The sequence below is a fragment of the Tursiops truncatus genome, chromosome 10 (genome assembly GCF_011762595.2).
Source record: "Tursiops truncatus isolate mTurTru1 chromosome 10, mTurTru1.mat.Y, whole genome shotgun sequence".
Lineage (NCBI taxonomy): Eukaryota > Metazoa > Chordata > Mammalia > Artiodactyla > Delphinidae > Tursiops > Tursiops truncatus.
In genome coordinates this window covers 50,410,594-50,431,302 of record NC_047043.1, presented here as the reverse complement: position 1 = coordinate 50,431,302, position 20,709 = coordinate 50,410,594, and the positions used below count along the sequence as shown (strand labels likewise).

The following is a 20,709-nucleotide window of genomic DNA, read 5'->3' as shown; positions in this document are numbered from 1 at the left end:
CATGAGTGTGAATTAAACCACGAGAAACATACAGTGAATGGGAAATTAAAGGTTTTTCGACTCAAATTTACTGCTTGTGAATTGAAGTGACAGCCGTTAAGTAATGAGAGTGGGGTTTAGACATCCACAGCAGAATCCTTTGGCTCCTGGGTGAATTTCCTGACTTATTGTCGTTTACGTGATAGTCCTTCAGGTTTCAAAGGCGCCCCTTACCAGAGAGGTCTTCCTTTCTGATTTCTGATGGGTTCTCATTCTGCTCAGAATTTAGAAGTGTGGTTCCCCCTACAGTCTTGCTGACCATGTAGGTTCTCCAGTAATTATTTAATTACATTTTGGGCTTCATCACGACTTTGACCCTATAGAAAATAAGGAGCAGGTCAGTGACTGCTTACAATTTTGTGCTAAGCGACTTCTTAACATTTTAAAAATCAGTAATGCCTTCATCGATCAAGTTTTAAGGGCTATAAGGGAAGAAACGAACTTTGGCCACGCAGCTCCTGCACGGGAGGCGCTGTGCTAAGCATTTTTTGTGCATGATCTACTTTAATCCTCATGATGGCACTTAAGGGTCAGTATTATGATTCCTTTTTTAAAGATTAAGAAATTGATGCTTAATAAGAAAGCTTAACTCACTTGAGGTCACATAGCTAGAATCTGGTAGAGCTGGGGGTGTGGGCGAAACCTGGCTGTCTGGCTTCAAAGCCCAGTGAAAAAATCTGCCTTTTCTTGGGTTGGAATAAGGCTCCCAAACAATCAAAGTGTATTTCAGATTGGAACAAAGGGTGAATACGTTGTTCAATAAAGTTCTTGGTGAAAATGAAAACAAAACAAACCAGAAAAACAAAATGTATTTCAGTAGATTAATGCTTAGGCAAATTTGCGTCTTTGAAGAATTAACGACATAGCTTCTTTCCTCCTCTTCACTCCAAGGGAAAAGATTGAAGCTGAAAGTAGACGATTGTTGTATTTCATTGTGATCAAGGTATACTTAATTCTTAGACCACAGGTTTCTCCAGTTACCTGTATATAAGCTGACATAAAAGCAATACACTGCCTCCTGACTTTATCTGTCTTCCTATTAATTCTGTTCAAGTTCACATCCAGAGAAATTTACAAGCTACCGTGGTACTGCAGGCTAACACAAAATTCTGATTTCTACCCTGGCTCCCACCCTGCTCCCCAACCCATTGGAGATTTGTAAAATTGTGGATCATTAATTTTTAACAATTTTTAGACCTGTGACTGTTATCCAAGGCTGGAGGCTTTGAACTTCCTGTCTGGGTTGCTTTGTACGCCACCCGTGTCTCTTTATCTCCCTCAATTCTACTCAGGCTTCAAATTCTTTGCCCTCAGAACAGTCTCCTGTGATGAGATCAGCTCGCCTTGATCTTTCTGTTCCTCACTTTGACATTTTCTGGCTGTATTGCCAAATTAGTATCTTGTCATGCCCTTCCTTACTGTGTGTGTGTGTGTGTGTGTGTGTGTGTGTGTGTGTGTGTGTGTGTGTGTGTGTGTGTGTGTGTGTGGGTGGATGGGGAGAGGAGAAACAACAGGTCCAGAGAAAGGGTGTGTGTGTGTGTGTGTGTGTGTCTCGCTGTCTCTGTGGCTGTGCTCTTATATCCCCAGCAGTACTATAAAGCATTTATGGCGAAAGATGGCCTCATACATCTCATGTTTCACCTTGACATCACACATCACATATTCTCTTTGGCACATAGTAGGTATTTGGTAGATATTTGATAATTGAAATAGAGAAACTAGCATGAATCCAAGCATAGCATCTAACTGCCTTTTGTTCTCAAGCTGAAATGAAGTATAGAAACATTTAGAACACAGGTTTTTATGTAGAATGTAGAAAATCTTGGATCGATAATCCATTCACATGGTTCAGAATGAAAGAATATGAAAACTCTGCAGTGAACAATCTCCCTCCCTCTCTGTTCCTATTCTCTCATTCCTAGCTTCTCCATGAATAAGTAACCCACTTTGAGTTTCATGTGTATCCTTCTAGAGTATTTTTTGTTTTAAACAATGATTATAAACAAATGATAAAAACACTAATTTTCCACATTTTGACACAGAACTTTGCATACTATAGAACAGTTAGGAACCTTGCTTTTTTCACTTAACTGTATAGTTTAGAGATTTCTTTTTCCAGACCAGTTCACGGAGACCTTTCTTATGATCCTATTATGTCCTGGTAATGTTCCATCATGAAGGTGTGCTGTGTCTTATTAACCTGTCCTGGACGGAGGGACGTTTGCATTGTTTCCCATCCTTTGCCATTAAACATATGACTTTGGTGACTCCTGGGTACAGATGCCGTTCCACCTGCATGCAGGTGTATGGAGGAGACATTCCCAAACAGGGCATTGCTGCATCACGGGGAAGCGAATCTGTAACTGGGACAGGTCCTGCCAGATTGCCCTCCTCGGGCTTTCTGCCACCTTATACTCCCACAAACCCATCTCTCTAAGGTCCTGTCGGTAGACTGGGTACTCATACTTTAGGATTTTTGCCAATCCAGTGGGTGAAAGATGGTATATCTAAATGTGGTTTTATTGTATGAGTACAGTTGAACATGTTTTCATATAATTTAAGGGCCATTTATATTTCTTTTTTTTGTGTGAATTGTCTGTTCATATCTTGCCCTATTTTAATAGTTTGTTGTTCTTTTTAATTCCTAGGCATTATATTCCTATTTACAAATTAGAATGATGAGCCTTTTGTCTGTGAAACTAGTTGAAAATAATTTTCCTAGTTTATCGGTTGGCTTTGTCAGTGGCGGGAGTGGGTTTTTAAAATTTGTTTCCCATGAAGAAGTTTTCAACTTTTAGGGCATCAAGTTTATTGAGCTTTTCTCTTATGGCTTTTGGATTTGGAGGTGTTAGGTCTTCCCTACCCCAAGGCCACATGTTTTATTCTAGTGCTTTTTTTCTTTTTTTCCCCTTAAGCCTTTGATCCATTTGGGGGTCTGTGATCTGAGAGGTAAATCCAACTTTGTTTTTCAGTTGGCTGCCCAGTTATTCCAACACCAGTTATTGAAAAATTCATCTCCACTAAGTTTGTGATGCCGTCCTTATCATATACTCAGTTGTTATTTGGATGATACGTTACAATAGGATGAAATACCAGCACTACACTAACAAACGGGGATTAATTGGTGGATTACTTGGTACATTCATTCCCTTATGCAGCAAACATGTATTAAGTACTTAATAAATAAGAATCATGATGTGCCAGGTCTTGGGGATATAAAGATGAGTTTGAAAGAATCAAAGTTTAGCTGGACAATGAATATAACCTCGATGTAGTGGAATAAGGGCACAGAAGGGGCTGAGACAGACAGGGGTTGCTCCACACAGCATAGAGCGTTGAACTGGCTTCGCCAGCGGGAGGGGAGGGCATTTAGGAGGAGGAGCACCGCACCCCGAGAGCCCGCGGTGTTGGGGGGCTCAGAGTAGATCTCCATGGCCATATTTTGAGGCAGGAGACATGACTGGAGGTGAGACTAGAAGCGTAGTTAATGGAGACAGTCTCTCTGGCCTGAGTGAGTGTGGGATTAGAGCATGTCGTGCTGGGCACCTCCCCAGCCCCTCATCCCGCTAAAGACAAAGGGGAAAACCTGAGAGGTCCAACATAAATGGAAGCCAACACTTGGTTGTGTTCTGCAGGTCGGTTGTTGAGTTTTGACGCCTGTTGCTTATTCTAGACGACTCCAAGCTCCCGAAGCCGAAGTCTCACTTTGCTCCCCCATGGAACACCCAATTCTGCATCTCCCTGTAGCCAGAGACACCTCGGTGCGGGGGCCCCCGGCGTGGTCACAATCACACATCACAAGTCGCCTGCTGCCGCCCGAAGAGCGAAGAGTCAGTATTCCGGCCAGCTTCATGAAGTCAGAGAGGTACGTCTTGTTCTTCTCCTAGGTTTAGTCTTCTGTGGGAGATGAGGGCTGTGATGTTGCTCTGCCAGCTTCTCTTCCTTTGTACCGTCTTGACTGATGGAGAGAGAGGACCAGAAGCAAACCTCCCAGACACGGCCATGACAGTCCCTCCTGGTTTAAAAAAATAATTATTTCTGGGAATTCCCTGGCTGTCCAGTGGTTAGGCTCCACGCTTCCACTGCAGGGGGCATGGGTTGATACCTGGTCAGGGAAATAAGATCCCGCGTGAAAAAAAAAAAAGATAAAAAAAAATTATTTCTGTTTCTTGGGTTAAGTGAGTTTTAGGAGACCTCTGCCAGAGCTCAGAAAGCAGAGGACACCAGCCCATAGTAACACGGAAGGAGATGGAAGGGCCATTCGTTAAGGCCTCCATGCTCATAGCAGAGAAGAGAAAGAACAAAAAGACGGTAATTAGGAAATAATTGAGGGCATTTTGAAACTCAGGAAGTGGTGGACCTAAAGCTGGTTTCCCCTTTTCTGCTTCACTTTATGAAAGGCTTACCTGCTCTCACCATCACATATATACTCCAAGGAGGTGTGGGGCAGTGAAAAGAGCACTGTCCTTGGAAGCAGAAGACTGTCGCCTTAAAGCTTGGAACCCAGGTTTCTGCATCCATGAAATGGAAATAACACAGGCCCTACCAGCCTCTCAGGGGAGATTTGAGGATCACATATGATAGTGGACATGAAAGCCCTTCCACTGGATATGCCTTAGGGGTTATGCTTTGTTTTTACTTCTGATTCACCGGGAGGTCATCAGTTTGGGGCTCCCAGGTCCTTAGTATTCGTATCATCCTTTGCGACTGTTGCCAAGAACAGACTGTATAATATCACTTATATGTGGAATCTAGAAAAATGGTACAGATGAACTTATTTGCAAAGCAGAAATAGAGACACAAATGTAGAGAACAAACGTATGGATACCAAGGGGGGAAGGAGGGGTGGGATGAATTGGGAGATTGGGATTGACATACATACACTACTATGTATAAAATAGATAACTAATGAGGACCTACTGCACAGCACAGGGAACTCTACTCAATGCTCTGTGGTGACCTAAATGGGAAGGAAATCCAAAAGGAGGGGATATATGTATACGTATAGCTGATTCACTTTGCTATACGGCAGAAACTAACACAACATTGCGAAGCAACTATACTCCAATAAAAATTAATTAAAAATTTTAATTTAATTTAAATAAAAAAAAGATTGTATAAAATAAATGATCTTCATGTTAGTTTTCTAACTTGTGTTGAGTGCTGAGGCTTTTTGCCCTGCAGCTGACTTGTGTAGGCACCAGCTTGTCCTCTTAAAGAAGTAGCAGAGTCCTTACTCCGTGTCAATCAGGAGAATGGGGCTCCCAGAATAGGGTCTTGCTATGGCTTGAATCAGCATGCATCTTGTTTTATTTTATTTTATTTTATTTTTGCAGTACGCGGGCCTCTCACTGTTGTGGCCTCTCCCGTCGCGGAGCACAGGCTCCGGAGGCGCAGGCTCAGCGGCCATGGCTCACGGGCTCAGCCGCTCCGTGGCATGTGGGATCTTCCCCGACCGGGGCACAAACCCGTGTCCCCCGCATCGGCAGGCGGGCTCTCAACCACTGTGCCACCAGGGAAGCCCGCTTGTTTTATTTTCTAAATGTCGCGAGCCAAGTAGTGCTGTGTCAGTCGGCTATCTTGTTCTAATTCTGGCCCAGGACAGAAAATCTGAAATCTTCTGACTCAGATCAGTAGATGCATATGAAAGACATTTTTGAATATAGATTTACACATGCATATACTCTTTATTGCCTGATAAAGAAAAGGTACAGAGTCAGATGCTCCCTTTGAGATAGTCAGCCTGATGTGAAAAAAAAAAAACAAACCCCAAAACTGTTTGGCTGTGAGCTTAATTTCGCTACCTTGGATGATATACGAGCAGTGATTGTGGTGCACATGTGTATATGGCTTTTCACTTGTCATGGTACCTTTTCAAAAAGCTATATTATGGAAAAACTTCGAATGTACACAAAGCAGAATAGAATAATGGTCCCCATCACCCAACTTAAGTAATTCCAACCCTCTGTTGTTCTTTTTTCATCTATTTTCCCCCATCCCTTTCTTTGGGGTGAGTTGAGTATTTTAAGGAAATCTTAAATATTTTATCATTGCCAGTAAATGTTTCAATATATATCCAACAGATAAGGACTTTAAAAAAAAAAAGCAGGAAAACCGCAATACCATCATGTCGCTGTTATGTAAACCTCATTGCATATATTTTTTGCAAGTACTTTAGAGACTTTAACCTTAAAAAAAAAAAAAAGAGAAGAGTAAGTTCATAGTATTTTGAGAATTCTTTTAATTCTAACAAATCTCTGATAGACTTACTATTCTAAGTGTTGATAGGAGGCCTGGTACCTATGAAAACAAAAGGAGGAGGGGGGTGCTTGTGTTTAGTGAGCAGTGGCCCAAATAAAAGTTGGGGGATCTGGCTTAACTTTTAGTAGCATTTGATTTCATATAATGCCAAGATCTGTTCTACATCCATTTTTAAGAATTCAAGTTTTTAAAAGGATAAGAGTATGTTCTTTGGGTATGTCTGTATAAAAACGTTTAATTGTATGACGTATATAATGCAGAAGAAATCTACAGAAGATCAGAATAACCCATGACCCTACCTCCCTTCACATAACCACTGTTAACCTTTCAATAAATTTACTTCTTTCTTTTTTTTTTTTTTTGCGGTACGCGGGCCTCTCACTGTTGTGGCCTCTCCCGCCGCGGGGCACAGGCTCCGGACACGCAGCCCCAGCAGCCATGGCCCACGGGCCCAGCCGCTCTGCGGCACGTGGGATCCTCCCGGACCGGGGCATGAACCCGTCTCCCCTGCACCGGCAGGCGGACTCTCAACCACTGTGCCACCAGGGAAGCCCTACTTCTTTTTTTTAAACTTTATTTTGTGAGATTCCAAAGAGAGAAATACTCATTTTCTTTTTTTACTTTATTATTTTTTAAAAATTGAAGTATAATTGATTTACAATGTTGCATTAGTTTCAGATGACTTAACTTCTTTTTTTAATATATAAGTTACATATGTAGATATGTAAAAATTCTATAGTATAATCTAAACTTTGTAAATGACTTTTTGCTTTATCGTATTGTTTTCTCTCCATTTTCCATCAATGGTGGGAAATATTGAAATTTCCCAGGGAGTTTTCATTATATGACAAATAACTAGGTAACATGCCTCCATAGCTGTTTTGGTTTGGTTGTTGTACTCCAGGGCAACAGCCAGGTGTCTTCTTCAGGTGATTGCTTTTGTTTGTGATGACCTTCCTTGCTGAAAATTAATTGTAAGTGAGCTTGTCAAGATATATACAAACACTGGCAGTTAAGGGTTGCAGGGTGGTGGACATCTTGAAGAGAAGGCAGACGTTTTGATTCACAAATTTCATGCCCAGCTTCCCTCCTGACTGAAGAAGGATGACTGTTCTGTGACATCTGTCCTTTTATGATATGGACCAGTCCACCTTGGGAACTGAGAAAAATTCATCCTGACCAGAAAGTTCTGCAGTTTTAAAAGTCTATTAATCTCAAAGTATAAAGGCACCTCAGCTTTTGAATGCCACTGTATTTATTTATAAAATAACTAGAAGAAAATGGAATAGGGTTTTTAACCCAACCGTACAGGGAAGATAAACTTATGGCCACTGAAGCAAGGTAGAAAGTCATCGTCCTCAAGACAGATGTGCTGGAATATCTGAAGAACAAAAGAAAAATAGCCCAGCCACAGGCAACAGAATCGATATTAAATGGAATGCCACAGCATGGGTGAAGATAGTGAGACAGTTTAAAAGATTAATTGGTTATTATCCAAAATATAAAGAATTGAGATCCCAAAGGTCAGTACCCAAAGTCATCTCTGGAAGTGGCAAGGAGAGATGAATATAGAAAATTCAAGACGTGATCTCATCGTGAAGAACAGGTGTATCCTCCTTAGCAATTCAAGAAATGGAAATCAAGACTACTTCATCTATCAGATTACCAGAAATAATTGCAGGTTACGGTGGTAAGAAATATTGGCAGTGCTGCATATTTTCTTTTTGCTACAGTCTGGTGATATATAATAAGAACTAAACATAAAACAAAGCTCTTCATTGCCATTGACCCGTAAATTCCCTGTTGGGAACTATATTCTGAGGACATCCATGGAATTGGGGGTAGAGGAGGGAAGTTAATCTGGGTTAAGGTGTTCATACTAGTAAAGTGAAAGATTCAACACAGAGCATTCTGGGAATGACTGAATAAACAGTAATACACTTAACATGCTGAATTACTATATAGCAATTCAAGATAAAAGTCTTGTAAGTATCATTTCTACTTGGACATATGTATATAAAATAAGAAAATCAGAATAGAGAATATTGTACACACATTGGCCCATATGTTCATATTAATAAAGTCCAGAAAGTGTTTAAAAGAGGTGGTTCTAGAATTTTGGATTTTACTTGCATTTAAAATTTAGAAATAGAATTTTTGGAGAACTTAGAGTTGCAGATTTAAAAATTTGCCTGGTACAGATTTTGTTTTTTTTTTTTTTTTTGGTACGGATGTTTTTAAAGCGCAGTGACAATCTGTGGTTACCACCAAGTCATAAAAGCACATTTAATCCCCCCACCCCCGCCAAGGCATATAATCTTAGAATAAAGGGCCATTTATTGCATTGAATAAGTTTAGTTTTATGAAAACCATACTGCATTTCCCTTGTTTTTAATTTTTTATCTTATATTGGAAGAATGTTCATCATGGATTGATTCTGGCCTATGAATCTGTGTTTTTAACCACTGATTAACACTGATTTTTTTTTTTTTTTTTTGCGGTACACGGGCCTCTCACTGTTATGGCCTCTCCCGTTGCGGAGCACAGGCTCCGGACGCACAGGCTCAGCGGCCATGGCTCACGGGCCCAGCTGCTCCGCGGCACGTGGGATCTTCCTGGACCAGGGCACGAACCCGTGTCCCCTGCATCGGCAGGTGGACTCGCAACCACTGTGCCACCAGGGAAGCCCAACGCTGAATTTTTTAACTGTCTCACCCTTATGCCCCGCTGTCCACAGGGTAAAGTTTGCACTCTTCAGTGTGGCAAACAAGGCCTTCTGAAGTCTGCCCATCTCTGCCTCTCTGTCTGGCTGCCTGGCCTCAGCCCTCCTCCTCCCCACCCTGCACTTCCCGCCTCCCTCTGTTGGGAGGTACATTGTGCAATAGAACTTTCTGCCACTATGGAAATGTTCTATCACTTTGCGCCCCACTCCCCGGGGAGCCGTTGCTTACATGAGGCTAATGAGCTCTTGAAATGTGTGGGCCTGAAGCGAAATGTACTTTAATGAACACTGCATGTGAAAGTGCATGTGAGATTTCAAAGACAGTACCCCAAAAAGGTAAAATGTGTCATGAATAATGTCTTAATACTCATGGCAGGTGGAAGTGAACATCTTTTCTATATGTTAGGTTAAATTAAGTATATGAAAATTAACTTCATCTGTTCCTTTTTATCTTTTTAAGTGTGCCTACCAGGAAATTTAAAATTACATATGTGCCTCCCATTAGTGGCACTGCAATTGTTTTATAAATAGAATCTAATATATTTTATTTTTATTTATTTATTTTAAAATATTTATTTATTTATTTGGCTGCGCTGGGTCTTAGTTGCAGCACGCGGGCTCTTCGTTGCTGCCTTTGGGTTCTTTAGTTGCGGCTTGCGGGATCTAGTTCCCTGACCAGGGATCGAACTCGGGCCCCCTGCATTGGGAGCGTGGAGTCTAACCACTGGACCACCAAGGAAATCCCGAATCTAATATATTAAAAAAAATCAATTTGAGCCCCTAGCTGTTTAAGCATTTGAGGATTGAAATGTGTGGTATTCACTTGTATTCTAACTTTTACACTTTTAGTGGCATTATAACAGGTTTTAACGTTATTTAATGTTATTTAAATGGACACAAGTTCAATTGGTACAGGTATAGTGTAATTTTTATAAAATTCCTGTTCACTAGATGCTTTCTGAAAATATATACCCCCATACCTGTTTATATGTGTGTGCTGTGTGTATGTGTGTGCTGTGTGTGTGTGTGTGTGTACACGCCTGCATACATGAATTGAAGAGCTTAAAGTAGGAAAGTCAGAGGTTTCTTCCTTTCCTAATTTCATTGCTGTTTCCCAGGAGTGGCTACTGAGGAAATGATCTGAGTGTCTGCACACATGACAGCACATGTCTGTGCACAGAGCTGTGTGTATGTGTGGGACTATTTGTGGTCTCCAACAGGTTTTAACTATTTTCTTCCTGAGATAGTTAAGAAAATTCTCTAAAGAGAGTCCCTACTAAAATTTTTCTCTAAGTCCAAATATGGTAACAGGCATGGGCATAATAAATATTTCAGCAACACAATAAGCTTTGTAGAGCCCGGGTTCTTCTGGCTTTGACCACATAATTTTTTGTAGCTGTGACATTTGAGAATTAAATACACTTAATTCAGTAGAGAGACTTTGGACTCTGTAGCTTGATGACAAAAAAGGTCATGTTATTGCATTGTAATAGGTGTGGGTGAAGCATAAATGTAGATTTAATTAAGCGTTCAATGATCATTTATTGACAAATAGCAATTATCCTTCTGTTAAACTTTTTAAAATTGTTAAATAGCCTGCTTCCAGCCACATCACATCACGTACCTTTTTATTTTTTGGCCGTGCTGTGCGGCATGCGGGATCTCAGTTCCCCGACCAGGGATCGAACCCGTACCCCGTGCATTGGAAGCGCGGAGTCTTAACCACTGGACCACCAGGGAAGTCCCCAGGCCACATACCCATTTGAAGAGAGGGCTGTGTGCTGCCCTGGTGTATAATGGGTAGATAAACTGTATTGTGGCCATGTCCTTTAATATGGTTTTAAATAAACCTTTCACAGAGTATAATGTGTGGAGGAGAGTGTGTTTATGTGGTTCCAGCTGTGTGAATTTATATGTATGTTTCTTCACTTAATGCACTGTCATGTTTACTTAATGCACATATAAGGAGAGATGCTTTAAGGAGGTGCCACCTTTTTTATTTTATTTTTTTTCCGGTACGCGGGCCTCTCCCGTTGCGGAGCGGGCGCGCAGGCTCAGCGGCCATGGCTCACGGGCCCAGCCTCTCCGCGGCACGTGGGATCCTCCCGGAACGGGGCACGAACCCGTGTCCCCTGCATCGGCAGGCGGACTCTCAACCACTGCGCCACCAGGGAAGCCCGTGGTGCCATCTTTATAAATGATACTGATTCAGTATTCTCCCTTCAGGACGGTTTGGTTTGATTCTGGTACACGCGGCTGTAGTGAATGCCTGGTTAGAAACCTTGATTCATGTATACAGCCTTAGCTATGGAAGCAGTAGCTGTCAGTACCCTAACAAATTTTATTAGTGGATCAGTGTTAAGGTAGTGGTCAGTACCGGCAGCACTGAATACAGCCCATCCTATCACCAGGGAAACCGCATTTAGGGTATAAAGTGCATTTATCCTTTGTGTAAACAGAATGATTATTTTACAAATGTCCCAAATTAATTCTCCTGTGTACTTTTTGGATAAATGATGACCAGTAACCCTCAAGTACATTGGAGTGGCAATTTGCAATCTCTCAAAATATGTCAGCCCCAGACTTCAGTTTTCGTTTCAAAATTCAGTTTTCCAAATGTTTTTAAAGCAGTAGAGTATTATTTTCAAATAAAAATATTATAGATCCCTACTATATAAAAACAGTGCCTTATTAGTGCAGATTAACTTTAGAAGGTGGAATGGGCATTTACTGATTGATTCCAGGTTGACTTGGAATAGTATTTATGACCACCATTGTGATCTCTTAGTTTCTGTATCCATGCAATTTGAAACAAACATTTGGTGGTGCATGGAACCTCTTGGAGATCCTCTGAGAACACAGTTTGAGAGTCACTGGATTTTGGCATTAGCAGTATTTCAGGTGAATAACAACAATAGCAAAGTAGTGAGGTCATGTCCCCTGTCAACCTCCAACTTGCTGTCTCTCAAATTGCTGCCCTGGGGGAAGGAAGCTCTGCCTGCTTAGGGCACCGCTGGGGGCATGCGGAAGGTGGGAGAGGCTGAGGGTGGAATTAACTACAAAAGGACTAACTGCCTGGTCTCCCGGAAAGCTGGGGTTGCTCACAGCTTTCTGTTCCTCACCTTGGTTGAATGATAGGTTCTGGCCTTGCTGGTTATAATTCTAATCCCTCTTTTCCCACTTTTATCCCAACTCTTCCCAGAATTCCTTTCTTACCCTCAGTTGCTTCTCTTGCTAGGCTTGTTTTTCTTTCATTATTCTGTTACATTTGGAAATGAGGCGTTTATTTGTTTAATGTCTGAGCCCTTTTGTCCATCAAGAGGTTTTTTTTTTAAAACCTCTTTATTTCTCAACCTTTAGCACAGTACCTGGCACGTAGTAAGTTCTCAATAAAAGTTGGAGTAAATGAGTGATTTTTCATGAAGGGGATCATAGCCTTTGGGAAACACTTCTCTGCAGATTTGGCTAAAAGCTTTTGGTGAGGAAGGGGTTTCTTGCCCTGTAGCATATTTTTAGGAGAGTTATGGTCCCAAAACAGAAGCAGTGGGGTTCTTGGGCCCAGCTGTATTATGTATTTACAGTGGGCCGCCTTCCACTCTGCCCCAGACATGCTTAGGTCTTTCTTTTCTTGGTTCCTGGTACACTTTATATCTACCTATATTTTTAGCAAATATGTCTTTATGTTATAATTATCTTTAAAAATCTCCCTACTAGTGTGTAAACTTCTTCCCCAAAGGCATGGATTCATTAATAACAATAGCGACTGTTACATGAACAATAATATTTCATACTTGTTGGGGTCTTACTGTGGCCTGCGTACTGTGCTCAGCTTTACTTGTGTGATCCTCAGGTCAGCCCTGCAAGGTAGATATTATTGTTGTTGTCTGTTTTACAGATGGGAAATGAGGCCTAGAGAGGTTAAGGCAAAGAGAGGCATATCAGCCAGGGTTCCACCAGAAAAACATATGCAGCGGAAGATGTACGTGAAGAGATGTCTTGCAAGGACTTGGCTTATGTGCAGTTGTGGGGCCTGCCTCTCAGCTATGCTGGGAGTTGTGCAAAAGATGAGATTCCTGATGCATCGTCAGTCTATACAGGAGATACTAGGATTCATGCCTGGGAGTATAGTGATTTCTCTGGGCAACCCCTACCCCTGTCACTAGTGATTAAAAAAAAGGGGGGGGGGTTGAGTGGTTAATGATGACCAGCCTATTGAGTTTTGTGCCATGTGACTCTACCATCCTGAACCAAGCTGTCAGACCAGCTGTCGCTGCCTTGTCCTCCAGCCCAGCCTTTGGACTCGAGGTGGTCTTAAGTGGGAACTCTATAATGAGATTAGCTGCCCCTTTAGAGTGTGAATGGGAAGCACACAGATGCCAGGTGCTGGAGAAGAAGCAGTTAGTGGAGAAATGAACTGCTGACAGCAGAGTGTAAGCAGCTAAGTCCCGAGCTGGTGGATCCCAGAGGTTACCATTGTATTAGTCAGCATGCTTCAGGGAAACAGAACCAATAGGGTTGGGGGTGGGGCAAGGGAGAAGGTTTATTTTAAGGAGTTGGTTCGTGTGAGTGTGGAGGCTGGCACGTCCAATAGGTAGGCTGTAGGGTGGTCAGGCAGGCTGGAGACCCAGGGAAGAGCCAGGGCCACGGTTCACGTCTGAAGGCTGTCTACCAGCAGAATTTCCTCGTGCTTGGAGGAGGTCAGTCTTTTGTTCTATACAGGCCGTTGGCTGATTGGATGAGACCCACCCACAATACAGAAGGCAATCTTCTCTGCTCAGAGTCCACCAACTTAAATGTTAATCTCATCCAAAGGCAACCTCATAGAAACATCCAGAATGATATTTGTCCAAATACCTGGGCACCATGGCCCAGCCGAGTTGACACATAAAATTAACCATCACAGGCACCCTAGACTGTTGTATTCCCCCTGTAGCCTTCCTGTATGTGTCTGCCCTGAGGTCTTGTTTCTGGAAAGCTCACAGGGCTTGACTGTCTTCAGTCAAACCAGGCTCGGGTCCAGTGCTGGCCTCTGATGTGGGCTTGGAATGATGTCTGCAGCCCTGGCTCTTGTCCAGGGACTGGATAATCTAGGTGGTTGGTTAAACTAACATGAAAATTATTTGGTGCTACAGTGGTTAATGGCAGTAGGAATTCACTGGAAAGTGAGGCCAGTGTGGGCTGGCCATCCCTCCACATGAACCCCGTACCCTTTGGGCTCCACAAGTCACTGGGACCCCTGGAAAAATCAGACCCCTGGATTATTAGACTGTTGCTGAGAAAAATGATGTATATGGTGAAGGAACCTGTTTGCCTCTCTCTGGCTCACAGAAAATTCATGGTTCAGACACCTTTGAAGCGTTACACTCAGAAGGAAGCTAAGTGGCAGATTATTTTACGTCACTTTTCTGTGACAGAAAAGACTAATGCACGTTTTTACCCTAGGTGGCAACTTAATACAAGGAACCTTCCTATCAGTGCCCTTGGGCTAAGAGATAATAACGTATTTTGGATGTTGACAAGGAGGGAAGTTAGACAAGTTCGTCCTTTGGCGCTCAAGCCACCCTTGGAACTTGTGTCTTATGATCTGATTCTTGGTGATTTTTGCAGAGGATGTTGTTTTGTTCCTAGGGGCTCATAGTAGCATTTCAGGATAAGACAGGGATCCTTCCTCATTTAAAACCCAGTCATCTTGGTCTGTTTCCAGCAGAGGCACTATTCCTCTCTCCCACTCACACCGGATGTTTGGGCACAACAGACTTGCAGGTGAATTACAGCATTCCCTTAACTACCCACCTTCCTTAGCCACCTCTTTGCCCCCCTGCTGGGACCATGATCATTTTCCATTGCTTTGATCCGAGTTTTCTCTAGTTCATTTTTAAGGTGTAGCATCTTTTGCTTCTATTATACTTTTGTGTTAGAGATGGAGCAGCATAAACAGTCCTGATCGAAAAATCAAAGCCCGATTGGACTTTGATTCCTTTTTCTACCAGGGCAAGCAGTTTGCAAATGGCTGTGAACAGGTCACAGTCAGGGAGTAGAAAAAAACTTCTGAAGTTTTCTAAAAGCGATAGAAGACAATTCACAAGTGTCTTTAAAGAGGATACAAAGGAAACCAGTTAGAGAAGCAGTTGATTTCCAGTGAAAAATCAAAGGATATTACATGGTGCCACAGAATTCCTATTAACCTTAATCTATTACTGTATTTCTTGACTTCTTTTTTTTTAAATAAGAACTGTGTCATTAATGGGCATCACTATTTTATATGAAGTTCTGTTTTTGTACGAAGAAGCATGTTCATGTCTGGAAATGTGTACTAGATGCTTGGAGTCTCCGCTAACCAGGCTTAAGGCATATGTGTACCTGTGAAGCTTATAGGACTGTAGTCCAGTTTTCTGCAAACATACTTAATCACCTACCCTTGTCAAAAAATGTATGCCTCCCATTAGATATGTATTTATTTACGAAGTATTACATCTAAAACTGATTTGATATTTTATGAACATTAATCAAATATATAGAAACAGAAAGAAATAGATTAAAAAACCAATAAACAGCCCTGATTATCTATTGCTGTATCACAAAGCAGCCTCTAACCTGACAGCGTGAAACTACAACAATCCTCACATTTGTTCAGGAATCGGCCATGTGGGCAGGTGTATTAGTATGACGTGGCCTCACACTGAGGGTGTCTGGGGTCCTTGGGGAATCCTCTGTCTGGGGCAGGCCGGGCTCCTCCCTGTCTTTGCGTCCAAACAGGCCCTCCAGCTCGGTGGCTTCCGACTTCTTAGGTGGCAGCTCAGGACTCAGGGCGAGTGTCCTGGGAACAGGAAGTGAACGTTGCTGGTTTCTTGAAACCTGGGCCTTAAATTGGCACTTTGTCACTCATATTTTAGGGCTCACAGAACACAGATTTAGGGGGAGGGGACAGAGACCCTGCCCCCTTGATGGGAGCAATAGCTAAAACCATTTTTCGTCTACCAAATAAGCCATTTATGTGTTTTATGTATATTACTGTAACCGAAATAGCCACATATCTGTTTCTTGCTCCTTTGCTTCCAGAATTTAGATCCTGTATTAGTTTCCCAGGGATGCTACAACCAAGTACCCCAAACTGGGTGACTTAAAACACATACATTTATTGTCTCACAAACTGGAGACTGGAAGTCTGAAATCATGGTGTCTGCAAGGTTGGCTCCTTCTGGAGCCTCTGAGGGAGGCTGTAATTCCATGCCGGTCTCCCGGCTTTGGTGGTTGCCAGCAATCTTTGGCTTGTAGGTGCATCCTTCCACTTTCTGGCTCCTTCATCCTGTGGCCCTCTCCCCACGTCTCTACCTCTTTCCCCCTCTTATAAGGCTACTAGTTATTGAATTTATGGTCCACCCTAGTCCAGCATGACCTCATCTTAACTAATTACAGTTGCAAAGACCCTATCTCCAAATAAGGTCACATTCTGAGGTTCCAGTGGACTTGAATTTTGAGGAGCACCATTGAACTCGGTACAGAAGACCCCCATGAAGTTAAGCTCTTTTATGTCACAACACTTGAAGACTGTTCTTCCATTTGTCACTGTGTGATAGTGATTTAGTACAAAGAGTTGTCCATATGGGCTTTAAGCTCTTGGGTTTGTTTTTCAACATGGCAGGCCTGGCTTGGAACCATAGTTCTCTTGACCTCACAGATGGGCTGCCTGGGATAGGTCTGGGCCAGGTGGAGTTTGTCAGGCCCCGGGCAAATGTTGCCTTGCCCCTGGGGTTCTTGCCTGTGCCATGAAGTGAGGGGAGGCTTTGAGGGTAGGATGGCTGATGGGACCAGGCTCTGTTGGAGATTCCAGCTCCGGCTTATTGAAGCCTTGGACAGTGGCAAGGCCCAGCATGTGTGCTCAGGGCGTTCCTTCTTTGTCCTGATTCTTCATGCGGACAGTGGGGTTCAGTACGTACATGCATCCCTACTGCAGGGAGCTCACGCCTATCAGATGCTAATGTGTGTCTTCTGCATCCTGGCACTGTCAGATGGGTTTCATTCCCACTGTACAGATGAGGACACGAGGCCTCGAGGGCCCAGCCGTGTGCTCAGCTCCTTCAGAGAAGCAGCTGTGCCAGAATTGGAGCCCACGGAAGCCTCATCCTGGAGCCCTCCCGCAGCCAGGCACATGGAGTCATCTGCGCATGCTCCTTGGCGCCGCCCACAGCCTTGGAATCATGCCTGTGTTTCTACTTAGCAACAGGGCAGGTATAGCGCTCACAGCACCTAGACAGCTTGGCTCAGATACCTTCTTTTACGTGTCATTCCCAGCTTACAGTTGGTGCTAAAGGCAACGACAGGAAGTTTGAATTTTTGTAGCTTTGAGGTATATTAACACTTTGTCCCACATGTCATTTCATAGAGAAAAAAACTGCCTGTGTAGGTGATAAGTAAGTGGTATAGGCTGTGGGGCTGGTGGACAGCCTTGTGAGGGCGTGGGTCTCTGTTCTGGGCCCGTGAGCTGCTCTGTGACCCTTGGGTGGGTTATCTGACCTTTGCCCCCACCTGTGAAATGAACGCACCAGGCTGGGTCGCCAGCTCAAAGATGCTTTGGTCGTTTATAAATCAGAACTCGATGTCACAGTGAAAAGGACATGATAGGATTTCTTTCTGAAGGTTGTTCATCCCTCTATTTTACTTTCATTCTTCGATGTTTACTCTCCCCAGTGCAAGAATATAGTCTTAAAATAGGTCTGTGAAGAAACATTTCTGTATTTTCATTTACAGAGAAATTCCTTATATAATATATTCTTTATTCCTTGTATTGGAGAGATCCAATGTAAAACATATGTGATTTACACAGGTTGTCCACAAGGGATGAAATAAGAATCCTAAAAGTAAACAAAAACTTCTGCCCTATATTTAGGGAGAAAAAAAAAAAGAAATTACATCATTTTAGTACAAATTTTTATCTCCAACATAAATATAATTGTCCTTCTGACATGCTATTGGGTAAATTTTTTTTTTTTTTTTTTGCCTGTTGTATAAACTGTTCCAAACATACCTCAGAATAAACATCTATCAGCTTAACACTCAGGAGATGAGAAGGTAAGGTGAAGATTTCTCACTGGCAGAGAAATTATCACAGGAAGCCATGTTATTTAGAATTTACTAACATTGGGGCACGTAAATCACAGCAATAATACTTCATAATTACACAGCACCTTTCATTTGAGATTCTAGAGAGAATTTACAGACCAAGTTGGGAGCTGTGACAGTCGTATTAAACTTTGTGCTTGGAAGGAACTGATAGATATAATTCAAGAACCAGAATCTAGGTACCAGGGAAGGTGCTCTCCAGCCCTGCCAATGGGGAGGTGAGCCAGGTATTGAGTTGTGTTGGTTATAATAATCTTGCCACTTGAGATTGGCAGTTATCTACTTTTGTTCAGAGGTAACTTCCATGTTAACTCTATTTTGTTAAACAGATTAGAGTTTTGAATTGCTAGTAAGTACACAGGAGATCAGAAGGGACCTGTGTGTCTGTGGAGATGGGTGTTGGCCATCCGTTGACAAAGGGCTTTCTTTCTTTCTTTTTCTTAAATTAAAGTATAGTTGATTTACAACGTTGTGTTAACTTCTGCTGTACAGCAAAGTGATTCAGTTATACATATATATATATATATATATATATATATATATACACATTCTTTTTGATATTCTTTTCCATTATGTTTATCACAGGGTATTGAATATAGTTCCCTGTGCTATACAGGAGGACCTTGTTGTTTATCCATTCTATATACTAAAAGCTTACATCTGCTAACCCCAGCCTCCCACTCCATCCCTCCCCCAGCTCCCTCCCCCTTGGCAATCACAAGTTTGTTCTCTATGTCTGTGAGTCTGTTTCTGTTTCATAGATAGGTTCATTTGTGCCATGTTTTAGATTCCACATATAAGTGATATCATATGGTATTTGTCTTTTCTCTTTCTGACTTACTTCACTTAGTATGATCATCTCTAGGTCCATCCATGTTGCTGCAAATGGCATCATTTCATTCTTTTTTTATGGCTGCGTAGCATTCCATTGTACCACATCCACATCCATTCATCTGTCGATGGACATTTACGTTGTTTCCATGTCTTGGCTATTGTGAGTAGTGCTGCTAGGAATATAGGGGTGCGTGTATCTTTTCGAAAAGATAGAGTTTTGCCGGGATATATGCCCAGGAGTGGGATTGCTGGGTCATATGGCAACTCTATTATCAGTTTTCTGAGGAACCTCCATGCTGTTTTCCACAGTTGCTGCACCCATTACATTCCCACCAACAGTGCAGGAGGGTTCAACAAAGGGCTTCCTGCCTCCCCATTCCCAGCCTGCTGCCCTGACCAAAGGCAGCCGCCGCCATTAGCCTCTTGTGTGCTCTATACATGTGTCGGCATGTATGTTTTATGTACCTGTACGTATATGTATAAAATATTCTTATTTTTAAAACAATAGTCTTGTTTTAAAAAACACCAACTGTAGTGTATTATACACATTGGTATGTACTTGTTATATTCTGTTATGAACTTTGCTTCTTTCTCTTGGAAATGGCTCCTTGTCGATCACATAAGAATTCTTTCTCTGTTTGATATCAACAGAGTGCTCTTCTGTACAGATAAACCATGGTACGCTTCAAGACTCCTCTCTTTCAGAACTGCTACGCGCCAAAATTACATGTGTGATCTTTTGGGCTGAGCACAGGCAATTACGAGGGCTTTACCTGGCAGACCTCATAAGGAAAGCTGCCCTCCTGGGACCAGACTGGATGTGGGATCTGGAGGGAGTTACAGTCCCATGCTCTTCTGCGCGTCTGCATTGCTAGCCTTGGCGCCTCTCTCTGAGGCCTCGTTATCCAAGGGCCCTGGCCAAGACCCTTCCCCGGCACCTCTGCTGACATCTCCTTGTGAGAGGAGGGGGCTCAAAGACACTTTTCTCCACTCTCAGTCCTCAGTACTTTCCCCTTTGTAGCCCTCTCCCCTCTCCCTTGTCAGCGAGAGGATCGCCTCCCTGTCACGCCCACCCATGGATCTGACCCTCCCTCACCTTCTGCTGTTTCGTAGGGGAAGACGACACCTTTTCCCTGTTCTGCCTCTTGCTTACACAGTAGTCCTTCTGTATCAGCAGGAGATTGGGTCCAGGACCTGCTGCAGATACCAAAATCTGTGGATGCTTACGGCCCTTGGTTGGCCCTCGGTATCCGCGGGTTCCGCATCCGTGGCTTCACCCAACCGCGCGTGGAGTACTATTTACGATCTGCTGTTGGTTGAATCTGCAGATGGGGAGGCAGTACTATCACGGTAAGTAAATAAAGGCTTAATTGTTACTTTCAGTTTGGCTTCTTGTCCTAATTGACGTCCTCCTCACCAGGCAACTCAAGCTCTTGACACTTTTAAGGAACAATTTACAGTATTTCTAATTTTTTACTGTTATAAACAACACTGTAAGGCAGCGGTCCCCAACCTTTTTGGCACCTGGGACCGGTTTCGTGGAGGACAATTTTTCCATGGACTGGGGCGGGGAGGAATGGTTTCAGGATGATTCAAGCGCATTACATTTACTGTGCACTTTATTTCTATTATTATTACATTGTAATATATAATGATATAATTATTCAGCTCACCATAATGCAGAATCAGTGGGAGCCCTGAGCTTGTTTTCACTTGCCACTCACTGATAGGGT

At 42.7% G+C, this 20,709-nt stretch overlaps 1 protein-coding gene across 12 annotated transcripts in view; it reads left to right on the top strand.

Annotated features, from left to right (window-relative positions):
• OSBPL10 (oxysterol binding protein like 10) overlaps positions 1–20,709 on the top strand; it is a 376,374-nt gene that overhangs the window by 226,742 nt on the left and 128,923 nt on the right. For all 12 annotated transcript variants that reach the window (XM_073810946.1, XM_073810944.1, XM_033864521.2 and 9 more), the window contains one exon: positions 3,713–3,904. In XM_073810946.1, coding sequence (XP_073667047.1) covers positions 3,713–3,904 — 192 coding nt within the window. The remainder of the gene's footprint in view (positions 1–3,712; positions 3,905–20,709) is intronic.